The sequence below is a fragment of the Plectropomus leopardus genome, chromosome 8 (assembly GCF_026936395.1).
Source record: "Plectropomus leopardus strain MGB_pleo_1.0 chromosome 8, ASM2693639v1, whole genome shotgun sequence".
NCBI lineage: Eukaryota > Metazoa > Chordata > Actinopteri > Perciformes > Serranidae > Plectropomus > Plectropomus leopardus.
Genome location: NC_142183.1, coordinates 28,278,037 through 28,301,366, shown reverse-complemented (window position 1 = coordinate 28,301,366; position 23,330 = coordinate 28,278,037). Strand labels below are relative to the sequence as shown.

Here is a 23,330-nt window from a genome sequence, read left to right as displayed (position 1 = left end):
TAATTCACACATAATAACTTTAATCAGCATTGTAACCCAATAAAGTCTGATTTTTCAGCGAGAATATTTACTATAGCCATGTATAATTCTTTGCAAAAATGTAACTGTTTTTCTATTGATTAACAATACTGACACTTACTTATGAACAACAGAATTTCCAGTTGAGCACTTCTTTCAGTGTGAAAGCACTGGCTATGTACATTCTTGATTTTAGTATACACACTCATACAAACTACTGTTGGAGCACACCAGAGGCGGAAAACCAGGAGAGGTTTCCTTCTCTAAAGGGGAGTGTCAGAGTTGACAAGGCCTCTCTTACACAATATGTAAACGATAGTATATCCGAGGTAAACCATGTAGGAACTCAAATGGCAACCGGAGAGCTCTTGATTTTGAGTCATGAAGAGGATTATTCACTGGCAATCCTAAAGTCTTCATCTCTACAGTTCAGTGAGTTTTTAACAGAGTCCAAAATGATGAACAGTGTTGAAACAGCAAATGACAGACAGTCAGTCCATCAGTCCGTCAGTGAGTCCGTTGGTCAGTCGGTCCGTCAGTCCCAGGCCAGTCGGGATACAAAAAGCAAAGCCACAGCCAAACCACACTGCTTGTGCCACTGTTAGAAATCGGAGAACTGGACGATAATAATAAAATACCATCATTTTGTCACAATTAAAGGCATTTGGAAATCATTTTTTCCCCCAATCTCTCTTCTTGTTCTTCTTCGTCGTCGTCTTCTTTTTTTTTTTGATACAGTATAGAAACAGTAGAACAAATCAGAGTAGAGTAGAAACAGGCAGTCTTTGGTGGGGTGGGGGGCTGCTCACGTGTCTCTGTTACCTGCCCCCCACCTCGCTAAGTGTCATAAAGTGGATGTTGGAGGGGCAGTCGGACAGCTCCGGCTGCTGCTCTATAGGCAGGGAGTAGTAGCCGTCGTAACCCTGAACCAATCCTCCGGACAGCAGCTGCTGCTTCTCCGCCTCGCTCCACGACCTGCTCCCCACATCCCCTAAATCCACCCGCTTCCTCTCCTTCTCCCACGCCCCCTCCACCGCTCTCTTCCTCGCCTCCTCCCTCACCCGCGCCCTTTCCTCCTCCTCGTTTCCGCCATATCGCACGCACAGGCACAGCGCCCCCTGCTGAAGAGTGATGTCAGCGAATCGTCGAGTCCTACCGTTCACCGTGGCACTCATCTGAGACACACTCACGTTCACCCCGCTCTCCAGGACACGCCCCCCGACTCCTAACCCCAGAGCGAGGTCTTCCTCGATTGGCCGGGACTGCAGGAAGTGATGGGTGTCGCAGCCGTGCACAGTGAAGCTCAGCCCGCTCAGGTGGACGGCGCCATTTAAAATGGCAGCCACGCGGCGGCTGTCCTCGCTGGCAACGCCGATGACCTCGGCGCTGACACAGCCGTGGGAGACGGCAAACCGGATGCTGGGGCCAAGGAGAGAGGGCCGGGAGCCAAAGGGAGGAGGACGTGTCGGTCTGTGGCAAGTGGAGCCCACGGGCTCTGACACCAGAGGTAACCTCTCCAGAGAGATGAAACTCCTCAGTTGTCTCCGCAGCTCACACTGGATCCCCAAAACCACCTGGGAACAAAGTACAACTGGTTATCAAAAAAACTTTAGAGGTCTGAATATACTTAGATAAGGATTCCCACGCATTTAAATAAAAAAAGAAAGAAAAGAAAAGAAAAGCAATAAAAAACAATTCTTGCTTCACTTGCTGGTGTTTTTCAGACATATGAGATTCAAACTCTACGTACAGAATTTCAACTAGCTGGCATAAATAAAGGGAGAGATTTTGGGGAGAAAATGAAGAAATGTATGTGATGGTGAAAAAATGTCGCGCATCGACGCTTATTGGTGCTATGTTATGTTGACAGCTACACAAAAGCAACTTTTTTGATACATGTCGTGAAAGGTTATCCATGGAAGATAACAGTTAAAATTTCATTACATACACAAAATGCCATGACTTTTTCAATACTTTAAATGATTTGTACAAATTCCATGACTTTTTCAGGTTTTCCATGACCATGGGAACCCTGTTAGATTATGCAGATAATGTGACTTATCGTAACTGGAAAAGCACATTAATGACAGCTTTGTTTGATTTGTTTTAATAGCTTACTTGACACATGCACAGTGGGTCTTCTTCACAGGGACATTTGACTCATCACAGTAGGAAAAAGTGTCAATGATACAATTATTGATAGCTGAATGCCTTCTAGCTGTTTGAGTTTAAGGGTCCTGGTACTGTGTATATACTGTCACACCTGCATTTCAAACACAGTTGAAGATAACAGAGCCGTCATTGTGGTGTGGAAAGGTTATAGCAGGACAGCAACAGAACTAAGAGGAATACAGCCACAATTAATATTATTACCCTCTTCAGTGTTTCCTAACATCACCTGTCAAAATTTCTGTCGCATATTGTTGTTATTGAATTAACCAAATAAACAAAGAAAAGCTGTTTAATAAAATTATTAATTAAAAAAACAGAACTGAATGATTGTTTTTCATATCTGCTGAGTTTTGTTCCATTTAATGCATTATGTTGTAACTTAATTGCACTAAATGTTAATTTGTTTTAACTGCGAGTTCACATAAGGTTACTCATTTTGTGACACCCAGAGTTGCAACTAATGTCCATTTTAATAGCTGTTTTTTTGACAATTGTTTTTTTTATATTTGACCAACAGTTTAAACCTTAAATATATTCAATTTACAACAACATAATACAGGTAAAAGCATCAAATCTTCACAGCTTAGAAGTGGGAGCTGAGTAATGTTTGACAAGGATAGTTTGGATTTTTTTGAGGTGGGGTTGTACGAGGTACTTATTCATTGTTAGTGTATGGAGTTGGTGTGTCAGCAGTTTGAGGAAGCTGACAGGAGAAGTGCCACAGAAGCTAAGCACTGTGCTGTGCAATGTATTTTAGCCACCTAAAAAAAACATTATCAGTTAAAGTGTACACTATATTAAGAATATTTTAACAACTCTTCCTTGCCATCAGAAGTCACCAGACTCCACTGACAAAACCCATCATTTTACCTGGCAAAACACAAAAGTTGCTGGTCTATTGCTGCCTACATCAGTTGTTTTTTTGTGTTATTGTGTAGCTTTGGTGAATCCAAATTAATCCTTTAAAACACCAAAGTCACACAGTAACAAAAACAAATTAGGCTGGCAACTCCTGTGTTCTGTGAGGTAAAATTACTGTTTCAGTGAATGGAGTCTGGTGGCTTTGAAAAGAACATAGGTAACAGCTTCATTCACTGTCGGACTGGGCTGTTCAAGAGCAAAATAAAGCGGTTAAAATATTCTAAATTCACTGTAAACTTAAAACGAATAGTTGCTTTTAGGTGGCTAAAGCAGAACATTGCTAAGCTTCCGTGTCAAAACTGCGATGGCATTGCTTTTCCAAACAAATCTTAACTTTCCCTTTCAGTGACTTCAATGACAATGTATTAATTATCAAAAGATTTCCTATATATTAACTAACTGACTGGTTGAATAAGTATTTCAGTTATCATACTGATATTGAAAAACATTCTTATTATTCAAACAATGTTGATTTTAGTCATACGGCTCATTAGATAGGACTCAAATGAGTAATAACAAATAGTTTAATATTCTACAGAAAGAGATGAAGAGGGTTAAAAATACTTTAAAAATATACTTTTTTTTTTACATATATTTTTAATATACCAAGGAATAACCAAATAATAAACACAGGGATACACAATTAAAAAGAGTCTTTCTACTGTAGGTGACCGGGGTTTATAGTGGTGGAAAGCTAACCTTGCTGGAGTCCCAGTCCTGTGTCTTGGTCTGAGTCTTCATCAGTTCGTATGTTTGCTCCATTCTGCCCACTTCAGGTTTCGGGAAGCCTGGGACTACATTATGGAGCTGGAAACCAAATAGCTGCAGCCAGCTACCAATGTCTGGACACACACAAACACACACACACACACGCACAAAGAATGAAAGACAGAAAGAAAATTGCACAGAGGGAGAAAGTTAGACTATACTGTGTTTACTGTGAAGCAAACAAAAAGTCATAAGGCCAGAGAAACAACATCTTGTACAGGAAATCACACAATATATGATCATAATACGTGGCAGACATGGTTTGGCGGGTGTTTCTCAGACAAACAGATTTTGTAATAAACAATCCTGCCGCAGGAAAACGTGACAGGCCAAATGAATGTTCCATTAACCAGAAGGACATACGCCTCCACCGACATCCTATATTCATGCTCCTGCTCTCCTATTCCATCTCGTTCCCTCGCTTGAGTTTCTATTTGGTCTCTCGGGGAAACAGTATGTTCTTGACAGACAGAGGGAACAAAACATAACAGCCTGTGTTAAAAAAAAAAACCAACAAGTTGATCAGAGGCATGGCTGTCCTTTCTGATGCCAGTACATTCTGTCTGTCACATCATTTCTTTCTGCCACACAGCTCACCTGTGGTTAGCTGTGGGCCCCGTTCACTCACTCTTTATGGCAGATGTTTCCCGTGTAGGAGAGTGTGTGCACGTGTGTGTGTGTGGGAGTAGTTGCTGCTCAGTGAAATTCCTGCCTGTGTCTGTGTGAGAGCTGTAATGTGGCAGCTCATGTGAGTCACTGATTCAGTGTTGTGCTGCAGAGTGGATGACGTGTCTGTGTGTGTGTGTGTGTGTGTGTGTGTGAGCGCGCGTGTGTGCGTGCGTGCGTGCATGTGTGTGTGTGAAGCTCACCAGTAGTAAACTCTGTCACCTCCTCCACTTTACCCACTGGGCAGTTATTCTTGAACGCATACACGTTGAATGGCTTGGGCTCCTTGCTCAGCTCCCCCCACAGTTCGTGATTTGGCGATGTCCATCGACCAGCTAGCGTGTCATAATCCCGCCTGCCCAAGTGGACCAGCCGTGTGAGAGGATCGTACAAGCCCCCATGGAAGCCGATGACAAGCTGGAAGTCAGGATTGGTGTCCTGGTAGACCTCACCGTAAGGGGTGTAGAGGATCTCTTTGACCAGTCGCCCCTTGCTAGAGAAAACTGCTCTCGGACTCCCCACGCTGTCGCAAGCGACATAGTACTCCTCCCCGCTGCTCAGCTCCATGGCGATGAGATGGCCCTGCAGGTCGTAGTACAGCGACGTGATCAGATTGCTGCTGTGGTTGTACAAGTGGCTGACCCGGGTGGGGTGTGACAGATCAGCATAAAAGAACTGCAGCTGCTCGCCCTGGCTGCTCTTGGTGGCTACGCGCCGACCCAGCCCGTCGTAGCGATACCACACGGTGCGCTCAGTCACTCGGTTGAAGACACGGGTCAGCAGACCATTGGAGTTGTAGTCGAACAGGTCATTGGCTCGCTGGCGGAGGAAGCCGTCGTCATCCACACTGTACTGTAACTCACCGAGGTGTGTGATGCGGTCTCTCTGGTCGTACCGCAGTGGTGTCAGTCTGGCATCAAACCAAAAAAGGCATTTTTCATTAACAGCATTAATTAACTAATACTGCTGTGAACTCAAAAGACTGTGTTAAAAAGTCAACAAAGTCTGAGGCTGTACCAATGGTAGTTTATAAATGAGAGGCTCAGTAATATAATCTTCACAAATTAGAACCACTTTGAGGATTTTTGAAGCCTAAATATAATTGCCAGAAGTAAAAAGTTAACGTTATATATAAACGCACAAAACTACAGTTGTGTCGCAACTGCTATGAAGCTGTGAAGCCATGTGTGATGCAGTTCAGTGTGAAAACATTTTGTGGTCTCATTTAGCTACTTGTTAGCAACCACCCTTTTAAAGACTTGTAACAGCTTCTAAGTTTGCGAGTGGGATATTTACTAATATATTTTATGACGTAAAAGGAAAACGTCAAAGTCTCTTCAGCTTGTGTTAACCACAGACCTTATTTCAGGCTTCTAACCAAAGAATGATTCAAAAAACCCACTGACTTTGAGATGAAGGATGAGGTGCTGAAATGCTAACTGATTTTAAGACTCACCACTGGAGTTCTCTATGGGAGAAGTGAACGTGAGCACAGATTATGATTGATTCTTTCCCAACAGTCACTATAGTAAATACTGGATCTGTTTTTCACAAGTCACATATCAAACAAACAATCTGACACTAAAATTGCATTTTTTGGACAGAAATCAGAGGAAAATTAACTGTGTTTCAGGCCTGTCTCTGTCTGAGCAATGCATGACAGTGCCTTAGGAGACCAGAGGGGTACACCCTTTTATACCACTGGCACAGCTTGCAATGTTTCATTTTCATTATAAAGCATCTTTGGCTACACTTAGGCAGGGCTGTACTTTAAGCAATGTCAGAGTGCTTACATGCTCACAATGACAATGCTAATATGTTGCTCATTGGCAGGTACTAAACAATGTTTACCTTGTTCATCATCTTAGTGTAACATAATAATATTTCTTGTTAGCACCATTATAATATTTGCTAATTAGCATTTTTTCAGATCCCCGAGGCCACTAGAAGTGGTCATCTGGTGACCATGAATGTCTGTAAAAATTTCACGGCAATCAACCCAGCAGCTGTTGAGATCAATTGGTCTACACAAAAGGGGACCCATAGAAGCCAGGACTGCACATTGTTCTGATTATTCCAAAACCCCAATAGTCCCCTTTGGCTGATTTTGTCTGACAGTCAGTACCCCCAAACAAATGTGCATTGCTCTGTAGGGTGGTTTCTCTGAGACGCTACCCTTGCAAAAAGAAGCACATTAATGTGCTAGTTACTACGCAGAATGAAATCAACGGCCCTTTTAAAAATGGTGAAGGCTCGACCTGCCTTACGCTGCCTCTCACTTGTTGCCCTTGTTTTTTGGGGATTGGTTAGGTTTAGGCATGTGGAATTAGGATTAGTTAGGGCTGGGGTAAGATAATCAGGGTAAACCAATCAGAGGTAGAGTAGGTCAGGTAATAGTGGGGAGGTCTGATGACATCATTCTGCATAATAATTAGCCATGTGCTTTCTTTTTGGGAGAGTGTGTAGTGTATTTTTCAGGCTTTTGGGACTTCACAATTTTGAGCAGTTGGTTCAATGGCATGGCAGCCTGACACTGCCACCCTGAAGCCATTTTGCTAGAAAGGCTGAAAATAGAATAATAACACATGCAATACACTTGTTTCGACATAGTACTGACACATTCATTCTGTAAAATTGCTATGGGTACTGACTTACCTGGCACTGGTTCCATGGCTGAGCAGGTTAATGTTCCCGTTGAGGTCGTAGCTGTAGCGCCACTGAGGCCGCTCATTAACCGAGGCACTTTGCAGCTGGCTGTCGGCATCGTACTCATAAGTGTAGCGTGTCACATTGTTGTCAACGCCAACCCTGATGTCACAGGTGGTTGTGCGCCCTGCTGAGTCATACTGGATGGTCATCCAGTAGGCGATGGATTTTAGGATCTCATACTGAACCTCTACCACCTGGCCGTAGGAGTTGAATACTTTGGTGTGTTTCATAAGATGGGTGGTGATCACCTAGACAGCCGCAGTTAAGATGTGTTAGCCAAATGTATGTAAGCTGAGGTGCTTCATGCAGCATTACATCTTGTTTAAAAGCAGTGTTAAAATGTTTTTTGGCCAACATACAAATACTACATTAACGTATTGTATTATCACCTTAGAAAGGCATTATGATGTTAGCAAACAGTTGCCAATTTCCATACCCAGCAGACATGGAGTGAGTAATAATCATAATGTTTTGAGGCACTTGACAAAGGTAAGTTCATTATTCACTCTCCTTTTCTCTGTATTGGTCTCCATCAACTCCTGAGGGAAAGATTTGGTTCTTTAGCTGCTAATTGCTCCACTTTTCTGACCAGCTGGTTGCTAACTTTATCTGTCAGCAGTTTAGTGCTGGTTAGCTCAGGTTTAGTGGGTTTATCAGCCTTGGGGATGTTGATGAGAGCTGTGAGAGTGAACCACAACATTAAAGTTGCGTGCCATAAAACTAAAACAATGAGCCGAGAGATGCTCAGTCGCTTTATAAAGCTGAGGGGAACTGCAGAGTCGGAGTGGGTTTCTTACTATGAATGACTGCTTTTACATCACATATTGAGCCATTGTCAAAGTGAAACTATTGATTAGTGCAGCTTCAAGACAACATAAAGAACACAACTTGATGCAAAACTTAAAAAAATGTAACACCATTTATGTGTGTTATACTTTAGTTGACAGTATTGTGCCTACCTGGTTGAGGTCATAAAAGATGACGCTAAACTTCCCAAACTGCTCGACCCGTCCTGACACGTCCACATAACGGTACAGATCAATGGGGAGAGGGGTCTCGTTGATGACTGCCTGCATACTTGTCACCCTGAAGTTGTTGTAGCTGTAGTCAAACCTTGCGTTGACCAAACCCTCTTCGCTAAAGCGGAAGATTTGCCGACTTGTCAGGGGACCTACACAGAGGAACCAGGAATGTGAGTAACTCCCTGATATTTAAGTTTCACAGACAAGCATTAACATGTACATGAACTATAACACACACCACACTTGCATTTGCACACACGGCCCTCACAGTTGGCCATCATACCACCCGTACAAGCCTGCCTAATTAATTCAAATCAAGGACTAATTCAACATCATTAACACAGACACACGCAGTGCAATCCATTCAATCTTAACTATCCCCACACCTCTATGGCATTTCCAGTGGTGACCTTTAATATGGAGAGATAATGAAATCTAAAGACAATAGCCATGATGGGCCAATGTGCTCCTTAATGTCAGAACATCAACTTTAACAACACCATTCATCACCTCTGCTTCTAGCTACTACAGCTCATCCTCCATTTGGAAAAAGGCCTGCTAATGAAACACCATTATGGTGCTATTTGAGATGACTCTGATTGCAGTTAAAATGACTAAGTGTCTAGCTTTGGAGACTGTAGAGAGCTGGATCAGCATTACATTTTCTATTTTTATTTTCTGTGGAATGTTGATTCTAAACCTACGCTAATGGGGAAATGGCAGAGGCACTGAGAGTGAGGTGGAGGCTTTTCTACAGCCCTGGGGAACTTGCAGTCTGTTCGTCTCGCTTCTCTAGCTGTCACTTCCCCGAGCTGTCATCTTTCCTTCTCCGTTTCTGTTCCTTTTCTCCCTCGCCTACCTCTCTATATCCCTGTCTCTACTTTTTTTCTTTCTGGTCCCTTACTCTTCCTTGTCTCCTCTCAAGGGACAATTACCACTATCTCTCCTCTCTCCAAAGCTCCGTTTGTTCTGCTGAAATGAGATCAGTTAAAGGAAGGTGAGAGTCTATTCACAGTGAGGGCAAAGCGATAAACACACACACACATACACACACAGCTGTGCTGCACAGATTAGTGACACCTGATCATGGTGAGCCAATCACAAAGCCATGTTAAGTGAACCAGCGGCAGAGATGAGAGCGCTCCCAACGACCCTGGAAAGACTCTGTAACTTGGGGGAATTGGTGAACTGTATTAACAATGAAGGTTCCTCCGAACATATCTGCTGCCACAGCTAAAGGGGCCCATTGATGGCAATGCCATTACTGGGTAATACCGCAATTTATGAAGTGCAATGTCTTTCGAGCCAATTTTTTTAATCAGAAGTGAAACAATCGTCAGGTTATTAGGGTTATAATTGATGGCCTCTGGTGAGATTTCGTGATTTTTTGCCCCGTGCACACGTGTGAGTGCAAACATGAGCGATGTTCACATGCAGGCAACGCACATGCAGTATATCCACACTCAGCCCACCACATACTAGCTTCATATTCATACAGTTGCTTGTTTACTTTGATCAGGCAGCCTTTTTGCGGAGGTGGGGAAGAGATAGCGCAGCTCGGAGCCCAGGGGGTGGTCTCGTATTTACAGCTGTGGTAGACCACAGTCTCTTCACTCGAACAGGCTCGGCCCTATTCAGACTTCTAACTGTGGCTGTGTCAGTTTCAGATGAAATAGCACCACTGCTGACTCAAAGCCAGACAACTGAGTTTGATACCTCCCAACAAATCTGGCTTGAGAGGCGCGATCGTCTCATCACAGTACAGATGCTCTGAGTTGCGCTCTTATGACAGTTTTATGCTCAGAAAATCCTTCTAAATTATCCATTTAAAGATGACTCATTGCACATTGTAAATATTTTAAATTTGTGGCCGTCGGCCCCTTTGGCGTGTGTGTGCAGAGAGAGCATGTGTATACCTACCTGTCTGTCTGTAGCGTATGGAGCTTATGAAGCCATTATGGGTGAGATGAATGGTCTTGACAGTGCCAGAGGCCTCGTCATAAGTGAAGGTCACCAGGGTGGAGTCATAAACCACCTCCGAGAGCCGTGCTGCTGGGGTATACCTTGAAAAAAAAAAAAGAGTAAAATAAAAAAGGGAACAATTTTTATATGAGATGATACATTACTGAATTATGTCGTAAGTGTAGAAAAAAAAGCATTATTTATTTTTTTCAAAAATGTAAAGTTAAATATTTGAACTTCAAAATAAGTAAACATGCTATACACCTTAATGAATAATACAAAAATCCCTTGGGACTATTAAGGAACAAGTTGCATCATCCTTCAACATTTCATCAAAATCAAACCGGCTGCTGTGGCAGTTATGGCCTTTCAAATCTCGAAAATGGGGCCGTTCATTATACTGTCCCCATCGAGCCAATGAGTATTAAAAATGTTAAATGCCAGAACCCTGCCCGAAACAGTCCTCCAACTTTCATCAAGATCCGATCGGTGGTGTCTGACATAGTGTGATGATAAAAAATGTGACCTTTAATCAGTCTTCCCATTAGTCCAATCAGAGTCATTTGTAAGGACAGCTGGGTGTGTGGCACGTTTTGTGTCAGCTCGACTTTAATAGGGCTTTTAAATTTCTGAAATTAGCCTTTAATTATAGCACCTTCATCAAGCCAATCAGTGCTGTGTTTTTTATATGGCTGACTATAGTGCCAAGATGCATAATGCCTCAAAGTTTCATCAAAATCAAACCGGCTCCCCCACACTGCGCTGCCTCCTCAAATTAACCGATAAAACCAGCAGCCAGTGACGTTTTTGTAGTCTGTGTCGCACCTGTAGATGACACTGCGTCCTGTTCCCAAGTACTGAGTCCTCAGCAGCCTCCCATCCAGGGTGTAGTCCTGCATGAAGGAGGACTGGCTGTCAGGAGGAGTGTATATGTTCCTGTAGTAGCCAACGGACAGGAGCGACTGCAGGGTGTGTTTCACCATGCTGGGCATCGTCACGGCAACCAGACGGTCCGTTTGGTCGTACTCAAAGACGTAGCGCCGCTGGCTATGCAGGAGCAGCATAATGGACTGCAAGAACACAGACGTATACACAGCTGAGTTATAATATTGTAGCTTTGATGGTGTGATGAGCCTTTTCTATCTGTCTGGTACAGTTTTTCTGTTTTGTTTTTTTATTTCAATGTCATTTGGTGAAAATGTCTGCACTTCTGCACAACCTTGGATTTACCTTAAGGACCATTCATTTTTCAGGTAGTCTCTGAAGGCCATTAAATTCTAAAACTGAACAAAAAGGGGAAAAATCACTATAACTGGGTTTTCAGCTATTTTGTTTATTGTTTAACTTTTCAGGCGAGCTTTCAAAATCTGTGCCTGCAGTCCTGTAGATATTTGAACAGTTTGAACAACAGTAAAACAATGTTGTATAAAATTACTTTTCTGTTTAACTGTGAGGTATAATATTAAAGTATTAATAATAAATGTAGGTATTATTAATTTCAAGATGGTTCTGTAATATAAGCTCATTTATTCTCTAATTTTGTCTTCGACCAAAAGCTGGCATAAAATAGATTTCAGCCTGAGTATCATTTCATTAAATATTTCAATTAATTTCAAGAACGGAAATTATAGCTTCTGGTAGCTTTCAGTGTTGTCAGATACTTGAAGGAACATACCACTTTGCATGTTTTATTCCCTTTTCTAAAAAAATTACACATTATACCTAACCATTTTTCAGGGCATGGTGAGTGTTTTCTGTAAAACCCACTTTCAGGAAACTACTGGTATCTTTTCCTTTAACCACTCAAATCAAGTTAGAGAGCCTTGAAACTTGCTTGAGTTATGTAATTCATCACAATGAACATCTTGTCTGCTTTTACAGCTCTCAAAGCTATGGTTCTGTTGTGTAGTCATGCAGCTATAAGTGCAGATGGCTTTGAAAAACGTCTGCACAATAACTGAACTCTTGACATAATCGGCAGTCTGCAAATGATTTCCATAGGTTAGAAAAATGAACAGAACTCAATGGCTACCTTGAAGGGAGGAAAATAAACATTAAAAGATGGTTGATAGTATAGTGCTGTGAAAAATGGAATTTGTTACTTTCATTTCACACAACAGAAGGATTTTTTTTGTACTTTAAGTGTTAGTTTTGGTTTCAGCTGCAATAACCTTGAAGCAGAGAGCAAAGGAAGAGCAGATGTGTATGATTTCTGCAAAGAGCAAATACAAAAAAACCTACAGGGGTGAAGCCATCAAACAAATCTCAGCATGAAACAGTCAGAAACTGTCGATCACACCACTGCTGTGAACATGTGTTGTATACGTGCAGCTCTTACTTTGTCTGCGTATGTGTAGCTCCAAATCTTGCCGTTGACCCAGGCTCTTGACACCACCCTGTCGTTCTCGTACTCCAGCCGTTCAGACCAGTCTCCACGGTGAATGGCAGACAGCAGTCCTCCACCAGAGTAGCTGATGTTTACTTCGGTATATTTGCTACTGGGGGACCAGACCACAGGCCGCCCCAGTGAGTCGTACTGGATGTGGAGGGTAAACTTCCTGTGGTCATCGTAGATTTTCCCTACTCTGGTGCTCTGATCAAAGTCTATAGACAGCAGGTTCCTGTTGTGCGCCTGAAAAGAAAATCAGTAAAATGTCACTAAGAGGGAGAACAAAATGTAACTTTCTCATTTTACTGCTTTATAATCATCATCAATTCTAAAAAAGACCACAGACATGCAAATATAAATAAGTGGCATGCCCGAGACAAGCAGAGATTTCATTAGTTTAGATAAATTAATTGTGACATTTAGAACAAACTGGACCTGCATAATAACAATAAATTGCCTTGTGAACAAGTGAAGAACTGAGGCCTGGGGACTGCTAATTAATTAGTACGCATCAGATAAAATGTCCTTATGAAATATTCTGTTTGTGTGGTGTACTTTCTGTGCCAGGGAAAAAAAGAAGAGGAGTTGTAGTCGGCGTGTGATTTGTGGAAAGTACAGCTAATGGGTTCCGAGTCACTTGACCTATCAGCTTGCTCTCAGTGACGTCATTAATCACTCAAAACATCTAACATGTTGTGTAACAACAAGCTGCGGCACGGTGTGAGCTTGGCACAAAACAAACGTAACATCCACTGAATCAATTGCACTTAGAAGTGACATTTCTTTGTAATTTCTGATGGGAGTGAGTAAAGGTCAGATTGCACAACTTGTGGTTAACTCAGCGCAGTTCTAAGACGTGTGATGTCATTTGACTGTTTCGCACAGGTTTCCATGATATTTGGCTGCTGTTGAGATGTTCACTGGTTATCACAGCATATTAATGCACACAGTCATTATGTATTGATGAATTCAGAGGACTGGATTTTCTCTACTGCCAGAGTTAGAAGAATAATTTGGTGATTTAGTGTTTTACCCTGAGCCTGCGTTCATAAGTGCTGTAGTTAGTCTTGCTTTGCTCCTTCCTCTGCCTCCACTCTATTAGGCTGGGAGCGTGGTCTCCAGGCAGGCTGATGTTGCAGCGGCTGGCTGTGGGACTGACTCCTCCCCCGACGCCTCCTGGGAGGAGGGGCTCCGTGATGAGTGACAGCTCCATCCCACTTGCCAGCGTCACAAGGAACGACCCATCAGCGCTGACTCTGTATGAACTCTGAGCATGGTCTGGGGGTCGATCAACATATGTCACAGGCACACAAACAAGGCAAGGGCAAAAAAACCACACAAGTACACAAGGACGCGAATGTGCAGCAACAGAAAAAAAGAAAACGTGTGAAAGACATGAGCCGCTGTCTCTGAAAAAACGGTCTTGAGAAAAATCAATGAGAGCGATACGGCAGCACACTACATGAATGCAATGAATACAAGTCTGGCTTTTTGTATGCATGCTTTGTTTGAATTAATTACCAAAATTTGAGTGGTTTTAAGAATTTTCCCTGCAACATTAGTGCTGTGCTCTATCTGCTATTGTATCTTTAGAAAAATGTAAGCTATTCAAGAGAGCAGGAGAAAGAGAAGTAGACAGATAGATAGTGAGAGAGATAGCATAAACAGAGAAAGAGACAAAGAAAGAATGAGAGAAAAGGGGGAGTGAAGGAGGGCTGCTTGGCCTTGACAAATTTTCACACATTTGCAAAAGGTTCTCAGAAACGCTACTTTCATTTCTATAGTGCTCTGAGTATGATTTAATACAGAATTTACACATGCCAGTATCACTTGGTCTCATGCCTTTACCATTTCTAAAATACAATTAATGAAAAAAATGGCAAAAATAACCATAAAACTATATTTTAACCATAAATTTTAATGCGGCTAATAAACTGGATACTAACTTCCAGTCCCTGCACTACTATAAAACCTCTCTCTGTACATATGGTTATTGTTGGCTCAGAGGCAGGAAGAGACAGTGAGTTTGTTGGTGGTGGAAGTAAAGGGGGGCAGTCCAAAATAGCAGGTCATTCCAAGTCTTTCCTGGCAACTCTGTCATACTGTAGTGCTGCACACATGCCTGCGTGCGTGCAACTGTATTTGCGTGTGTTGGAGAAGCTTTTCTCTCCCTGCAGTCCTGTCATTGTGACAACTGCTAGAAAGCAATTAAAGGGATGACATGAGAGGAAACTGCTCCCATGAGCAGCTTCTCCACTCCACTCTCATTTTCTCCTCTTCTCATCTCTGCCCTCTCTTCCATTTTTTTCCTGTGGTCGTTAAGGCGTTTCACAAGTCAGTCGAATCTGCCTCTTTTTTTTGTAAATACAAAAATAAAATGTTTTTTTTTTTTTGCCCATTAGTGTGTTTATGTAAAGAGGTCACACGAGATCTATATGTGAATTATTTATAGAAAGGAATAAATCCTTTTTTCAAAGCTGTGAATTTCACACGCACGCATCCAGTGCAGCTGATGAAGAAGGAAAATAAAAAACGCAGGTCACTGTGTCTGACCTGACCAGAACAATAGCTATGTTACTGCAGTTTGCCAGTCATACATTTTTAAACATCACTATGCCCTTAGCCGTCCTTATATATCTGTGTATGTTGTCTACAGTTTAATCCCCCCCACATGAGTCATAAACGGCTTTTTGATAGGTTTGTGGTTAACTAGACGGAGGTGATGCATTGTAGTAAAGCTATAATCTTTACTTTGTGTCAACCAGTGAATACACAGGGACATTTGTGCCACCATATTTGGTTCTGTGTAAACTCATTTCGTCTTCCAACAGATTACCAACATTCCTACTGACTTATAAGGAGAAAAAATGAAACATGTGGCCACAAGCTGTGATGATGTACCTTGTCTGAATGTGTAGATCGTGTCACTAGCAGACAGGTTGGTGCTGGTGACAAAGTTCTCACGGTTGGATGCCTCCACCTCGACCCGAGACCAGCGTTCGAGGTTGCCATGGAAGCCGCTCACCTCACCTGTGGGGAGTGTGATGTTGGTCACGCGGCCCTCGCTGTTGTACCTTGGAGAATAAACACAAAGACAATGATATACATCACAAACACACAGATAGCTGTCGCACTTGGACAAATAAACATTGCTGTACGCACACAAGAGTGTGTAAACACATAGATGCATACTTTCCTCCAGTCATACACAAATACTGGCACAAAGTAAGTGTCAGCTATGATTTATATGTGTAATTATCCAGCTGTAGGATTTGAGACAGAGATTTGGTCGGCAGTGGTGAATAATTCAGACGGATGTGTTGTTGTGTGTGCACTACATGTGATACCAAACGTGTGTGATCAAAGTGTTGCAGAGACGTCCTTCAGCTAATCAGCCACTTAAGCAAAGTCGAAACTGAAAAAAAGAAGTCTCTTCAGCTTTCTACAGTGATGGAAAACCACAAGATGGCACTCACATTTCACACCACAAACATAAGCTGTCTCACATTAACACACATGCACATACATGCATCCAAGGTCCAGACATGCATTCAGTGACAAGCAACCATGAATAAAAGAAAAAGAGAAAAGGAGAAAGACAGAGAAAAAAAAGAGAACACAATGAACAGAGAGAAAAAAAAAGAAACTTACTCATAAACAGTGGTCCAACTGTTCTCATCACTCTTGGTTGCTAGGAGACCTGTGTTGCCATGGTAAGTGATGTGGGCGATGTCATGGCCTTGGGCTGACACCTTCCTGAGTGTTCCACTGTTGCTAAGAGACAGCCAGTACACCTGTCCGCCAGGTAGTGCAAGCCAAAGAGGCACTCCGTGAGCATCCCTCCTCACCTGCAGCCCGTGGCCATCGCGACTCGTCAGTCCTGACAGCTGGCCGTCCGTGCCATAAGAGAAGTTGTACAGGTAGTGACCGGTGATCAGGTGTTTGGTGTACATGTGGGAGCCATTCTGTTGTGGAGAAGAAGAGAGAGACAGCTGTCAGATTTGGGTGGCACCTGCTGTTTGTAAATCCATAAGTTTGAGTGTCAAGTCAAGTTTATTTATATAACACATTTTGAACAACTGGAGTCAACCAAAGTGCACGCTGTACAAGTTAAGGTGAACAGCACAACAATAGCAAGTAAATCAAAAACAAGAGATCATCTTGCAATGGGATCACTCCAGCCATAATAAAGCAAAATAACTAACCCCTAACTCAAAATGAATGTGGGCCAGGGGTGTAAAATGGGGTGACCAGTGGTCCCTTCCTTACTGTTAGCCCCTTTTCTCAGATCATACCCATCTTTGGGAGGCCAATGGCCACTTTCCGACTTCCTACCCAACTACTTTAGGCCCTCTTACTACACCCATCTTACCACATCCAACTTGGGTTGTGTTTATCGTGTTCAAGAGAAGAGTCCATATAAATATCACCTGCTTGTGGTATTCACGATCTTGTAAGTAAACATTTTCGAAGAGCTCTGAGTTTATGACCTTGTGTACATAACTTCCTATGTTGTAAAAATGGGCTCATGGATTTCATTTTAATGCAGCATTGATCATGTCCACACACCTGTCAAGTTTTGTGACCTTATCTTACATAGTTGTGATGCTTTCCTGTTGACAAAATCTGCTACAGACAGACATATGAAATAACTGTCCAAACACTCAAAACGGCTTCTGTGTTATTTTATAACACATATATTGTGCCATGATTATACACACACACACACACACACACACACACACACACACACACACACACACACACACACACACACACACACACACACACAGACTCACAAAGTGAAAACGGTCCCCCTTAACAACAAGCTTTGATCATGAAACACTTCATAACAATTATTCTGAGGACAGACTTGGGGTAGGGGCAGAGAAGTTCTGAAAAGTTTCGGGGTACCAGCCCAGGTATTATTTTAAAAACCACATAAAAGACCCCTGAACCTTGAAGTGTAAAGTCCTTTCCAAGTTCTCAGTACTGCTAGCTATAGTTTCAAACTAGAACTACAAAAGTACAAATGTTCAAACTACAAAAGTGATTTACGAAACTATGTTGCACCATCACAACACAATGCATATCTTATCAAGTAAAGACTTCAAAAGCATTTAGGAAATCATTACAGCATCACAAGATGTAGCATAAATTAAAAAAAAACCCAACAATTTTTGTGGGGCAAAAATACATACAACTAAACGCTAATCTTTTGTTTTTTTAAAAATCTTATTTATACATACATATATCGAGAAATCCATTTTTTCAGTCAGTTTCTTAGTATAGATCAGATTGAGAGAGAAATATCTGATTATGCTAACCTAGCTGATGTAGATAGCTCATTCTATGTAATGTAATTTGAGGTACTGTATGTTATAATAATTTTTGCAAATTGTAATTTAAAATAATTCCTGGTCTCCGTTATGTTTACCATGCTCCAAATTACCTGTTTTAGTTTTTACTTTAAACAAGTCATGTTAGCCAACTAACATTAACAGTTAGCATTACACGAGGCAGTTACTCACTCTATATTCAGAAAGAACTAACTTTTAAGTCAGAACAAGCTTTTTTTAATTGAATTATATATAATCTTAATAAACACTTGAGCTATGCTTGGCCATATTTGAACTTGGGAACAGAAAAAATAAAACAACTCAATAAAATTCATGAATAGTGTTCATATAGAGTTATAATAGAGTTGATACAAAAGTCTTACCCTTACTCTGATCTGTACTGAGATATAGCACTCAAGTACTTATACATTTTTACATGCAAATACACAAAGCTTAAGCATTGTGTACCTGGCTGAAGAGATAGAGCTCCTGGTCCAGTGGGGAGCTGATCTCCACCAGTCCGACTGGGCTGGGCTGAGGCTGGTTGGGGCTTACAGCTCTGATCCGTATGTTGCCCAGATCAGCAATATACAGGGTGCCGTTAGGGGCCACGGCTAGAGAGGAGGGGGCTTTGAGACGGGCATCACGGGCATAACCTCCATCTCCTGATAAGAGAAACAAAAATACATAATTTAGATGAGTACAAACTCTTTATCGACAAAATAGCACTAGCAAAGGCACCCGCAGCTATGAACACACTGAGCAGTACAATTTATTTTTTAAAAAAGGGAGAAGTCACAACTGGCACACACAAGCTCTGCAAAATATGAAGATCCCATGGGGCCGCTTAAGCGTTTATCAGTTTGGCTCAGGACTTGGACTTGTTGGGATGCCGTAGCTTCCCAATGGAGTTGATATGACCACCTTGATAGTGACCTCAGCCTTATCAGACGCTGGTAGTGGGTGACTGAATGCATTCAGATGTCTTTGGTAGCACAGTTGGATAACAGCCGGGTGAGGCCCTTTAGATGCTGTCAGCAGTAGGCCTAGGGCCTCTGATGGGTCTATGCAGGCAGCAGGGTGGCAGTTTATCTCTTGACAGCACGCACATTGTGTGTGTGTGTGTGTGTGTGTGTGTGTGTGTGTGTGTGTGTGTGTGTGTGTGTGTGTGTGTGTGTGTTTGTGAGCGTGTGTTCATGTCTGTTTGCATGTGCGGCTGTGTGCTCACATATGCGCGCATGTTCAAAGACACTGTGTGACTGTCTTCGGTGAAGGGATGGAAACGGAAAGCCTCTGAAGAGAGTAATCATCTGTTAACAGCAAGACATGATTGAAAATATGCAAAGTACAACCCAAGAAATAGGGATGGTTACAACCCATTGGCTTGTGGCATGGGAGAGACACTTCCCTCCATTTTGAATAGAAAAGAGACTTATTTTTATGAGCAGAATTAAATGATAAAATCACATCCTCTGACACTTACAATGAAAGTGCGGCCTAACTGTCAAAAGAACATAGGCTTATTTGTTTGGTCCTTTCCTTCTTTTCCTTTATTACGTTTCAGGTGCCCCTTCCATGATACACCAACCAGTTACAAACCTTCAGCGGCTAGGCGAGCGCTTTTTCTTTCACCAGCTGTAATTTGAATGGATTTGAAAGGTTTCTCTCAAGCTGGTTCCTACTGAAATTTAGCTGGAGGTTTTGAGAAGAAGAAGCCTCCCCATGAATACAAATCCACCCACCCACCCACACACACACACACACACACACACACTTTCCCTGTATACCTAATATTCACAAAGTCAAATTACATCCACTTACTTTCACACTGTGACATAACAGATAGTCATTTCTTTTCTGTATATTGTCATCATTTACACAAACAACATTATCATAATTTTTTCTTATTTTTCAAGGAGAACCAAAACAGCCCTTCTCAGATATTAAAACTCCATCTGAAATAAATAATTGAGACACATTCAGGTAGAGTGGAAAACATGGAGGAGACAATAAATAGAGAAAAAGTTCCTCTCGGGCTCTGCTGATGAAACTATTGGCCAGCAGGGACACACAGCAAGCGAGATGTAATCAGTTGATATCAAGACACACTGACTATTTCAATTCATTTAAGTTATGTCAAAGCTTTTCTTGTTTTGTTTCCCTCCCTCCATGCCTGAACCAGGCCAAGTATGACATTATCTGATAAGAGTTTTAAGTGCAGTTACCAGTTGTTTATAGTACTGTAATCCTATTAGACATAATCTAATACTCTCACATAGCGCGCGTGTGTGTGTGTGTGTGTGTGTGTGTGTGTATGTGTGAGATGACCTACCAGAGAAGCAATCACAGTTGGGGTCTATCTTACAGTCACAGTCTGTGGGTGCTCCAGAGATAACAGATATTTCCCCATTGGTTGACACCTGTGGAAAACAAACAAACAAACAAACAAACAAAAAAAAAACACGTCACACATTGTGGGTGATTGTTGTTCAAGAGAAGACAATGTTCATGTTCATAACAGCTTTTGTTATGTTTAATTTCTCTGACAAACAAGATAACGATTGGCGTTTCATTAAAAAAAAAAAACCTGAGCTGGAAATACAGACTGATGGAGAGGAAAATGACAACAACGTTTGTCTGCTGGCACTTTAACCAAAGATGATGTCTCAGATGCCTTTTTTAATTTAAGGAAAAACAAAAGAGTTTATGTGTCTTCAGTGTTTGAGGAGGTTCCCTCTTTGGCCTAAATGGGGTTTTGTTGACAGATTGATGAATCTTTGCAACTTGAAATCCAGCTCTCTGAACAAATTAAACTGGTTGTCCTGGTGGAGAGAGCTATAAATGAGGCTGAAAACTGCTTCACCAACAGCTTGATTTTGATGGGGTGATGCTTCTTAACTGGTCCAAGGAGAGCATGCAAAATGATTTGCTTTCTCATGGAGAGTTAGATAAGAATACCACTCTCAGGTCTGTGAAGTACCTCCGAAGCTCAGTAATTAACACATTATATCTTGTTTTTTTAATACCCACAAAAAGAAACACAACATAACAACAACATGTAACTTGTTAATTAGAGAACTTTAAAAGCGCTGGTAGGCAGACCCAGACTGTGTCTATCGTTTTTCCAGCCTACTTTGGATGAAACCACGCCCACTTACGCATGGTTAAGTCTGGCTGCCAGACATCAAAGCCCAATGATTGGCTGTCAGCTGGGCGCACTGTGAAACGGCACAGCTTGAGTTCATCAGTAGCTTTGAATACTACCCTTGCAAAAAAACCACTGAAAAACTCCATACCCTCTCATCACTCTCCTAAGAGGCAGGACGTTGGGTTTCATCGCCCCTCTACCTCCTCTATGCTTAATGTCTTGTTTACATGTGTGTATCTCCCCTGTGTTTATCTGTCTTCACTAACAGTCACTGGCTTAATTTGAGTTGATACGGCCATTAAAAAGAAACTTTAGAGATTTTCAACCAACTCTGTCAGCGCAGTGTGTACAGTGTGTGCAGATGAATGTTTTTTAAATCTCTGCAGCGAGGGCCCCAGAACTACCCACTCACATCCCGGACTTTTGCCTACACACAGTGTCCACGTTGCTATGACGCACAGATTGGGGAAAATCGAAAAAGCTTATCTTTAATACCAATATCGCTATTTTCTAAGCTTCAGTAGCTGCTATATGGGCTGGACTGCCCACCTAACACCTTGCAGGAAAGGCAAACTGGGCTAGATCGCTAGCAGCAGTTTTTTCAGTGCCGCTGTTTAGCAGTAGGCTGGCAGCCAATCATCGGGCTTTGATGTCTGGTTGCCCGCTTTTGTCAACAGAAGGGGCGTGGCTTCATCTAAGGGCTCGAAAAACAGCTGGTGGATTTACATTTGTCGAACTTTCCTCCAGCTAAGAACAGCAATTTAAAAATTTGTGACTTTATCACAGTGTTAAGTCTATGAGCAGAGTGGAACCTCCAATCAGGGCCTGAAGGGAAAACTACTGTACACATTTAGTGGGCCGCATACACCAGAGGGAAACGTGGAAGCTAGAGAGCTGCAAAGCTAAAGTAACTAACTGCTGCTGAAGTAGCCTCATATTTAAGGAACCGACATTAGAGTGGTATCAATACTCTCATCTAACACTCAGCATTAGCGAATAACCCTATTTGCCAAAATGTTGGATTATTCCTTTAAATTTGACAATCTTAATCATTTATCAAGCACCTCAGAGAGGAAAATCAAATCCTAACCGGCCAAAAAATATGCACAGTTAGTCCTTACTTTAGGCTTTAAGAAGTGAAAGCATTTCATCATCTTATAAAATACTCAAATGTCCTCCAGGATTTCGGAGACCTGCCGAGATCAGTTCACTCCCAGCAGGAGGACGTTCCAGAGGTGGCCAAATATGGACAGAAGAGCTTTTGATTTAAAATAATGACCACCCTCTTCAGAGACACTGACATGGATTTTAGAACCTTGTGACTCGTTTGTGATAAAAAGAAACTTAAAAAATATGCCAACTTCATAGAAAACAAGTTCTTGCATTTGCACTAAATTGAAAGCAAACAGCCACATCAGAGCTAATCTGAGATGCAATAATTGTGATTTTAATGCATCTCAAAGCCCCAATATCATGCATATTCAATAACTTCCTTGCCTCTATACTAGATTAAAAATAAAATTCAGAATATACTGGTTAGGCATGTGTGATTAATGTCATGGGCAAATGTTTCGGGTGTGTGTGACAGAGCAATGTGCCTGGACCACGAGAGCAGACCAACAGCAGTGCCAAAACATGGCCTATATACTCAAAGCCAAGACATGTTCACATTTAATAGGGCTTATTACACTGTAGAAAAAAAAAGACTTGCTGGTTGAAAAGTACAAGACGCAGCTGGTGTCAGCCATTTAAGATGAAATGTAGCGGTTAATTTCTGTGTCATTTTTTATCAGTTTAAAAACACATTGTCAGTCTGTACCTGTGTGCAGCTAGTTTGTCTTACAAGTGACACAGTTTTCTGTATTTAATTTCGTTTTTCCTGCATCACACTGTATCTGCATCAGCCTGTCAGATTCCTGAATGTGTTGATTGCACATCAGAACTGCTGAAAAAAATCTGCAACACATCATCATTAATTTTATTTCAAGGTTCATTGTCATAAAAGAGTTTTATTTACACTCGATGGAGAGCTTCATCTTGCTGCTGAGTGTGTTGGGACCTTCATAAATAACTCTTTAACTGTTTTAGTTTGACTTCTTGTGTTAATGTTCTTGAGATACATGATTAATATGGGCCTTGAAATACCAAACATAAAATAAGAGGGATAAATACAGATAAAAAGACATCAAAAAATTTCATTGCCCTCTCTTACACGG

General features: G+C 41.8%; 1 protein-coding gene across 2 annotated transcripts in view; it reads right to left on the bottom strand.

The window, feature by feature from the left end:
• tenm1 (teneurin transmembrane protein 1) overlaps window positions 1–23,330 on the bottom strand; it is a 306,672-nt gene continuing 283,342 nt past the window's right edge. For both annotated transcript variants that reach the window (XM_088081314.1, XM_042493760.2), the window contains 13 exons: window positions 20,299–20,386; window positions 18,435–18,631; window positions 16,279–16,592; window positions 15,529–15,701; window positions 13,661–13,905; window positions 12,577–12,870; window positions 11,064–11,308; window positions 10,197–10,339; window positions 8,214–8,425; window positions 7,201–7,502; window positions 4,749–5,455; window positions 3,811–3,953; window positions 1–1,592 (listed from right to left, as the gene is read on the bottom strand). In XM_088081314.1, the coding sequence (XP_087937440.1) occupies window positions 837–1,592; window positions 3,811–3,953; window positions 4,749–5,455; window positions 7,201–7,502; window positions 8,214–8,425; window positions 10,197–10,339; window positions 11,064–11,308; window positions 12,577–12,870; window positions 13,661–13,905; window positions 15,529–15,701; window positions 16,279–16,592; window positions 18,435–18,631; window positions 20,299–20,386 (3,819 nt within the window). In that variant the 3' untranslated portion in view covers window positions 1–836. The remainder of the gene's footprint in view (window positions 1,593–3,810; window positions 3,954–4,748; window positions 5,456–7,200; window positions 7,503–8,213; window positions 8,426–10,196; window positions 10,340–11,063; window positions 11,309–12,576; window positions 12,871–13,660; window positions 13,906–15,528; window positions 15,702–16,278; window positions 16,593–18,434; window positions 18,632–20,298; window positions 20,387–23,330) is intronic.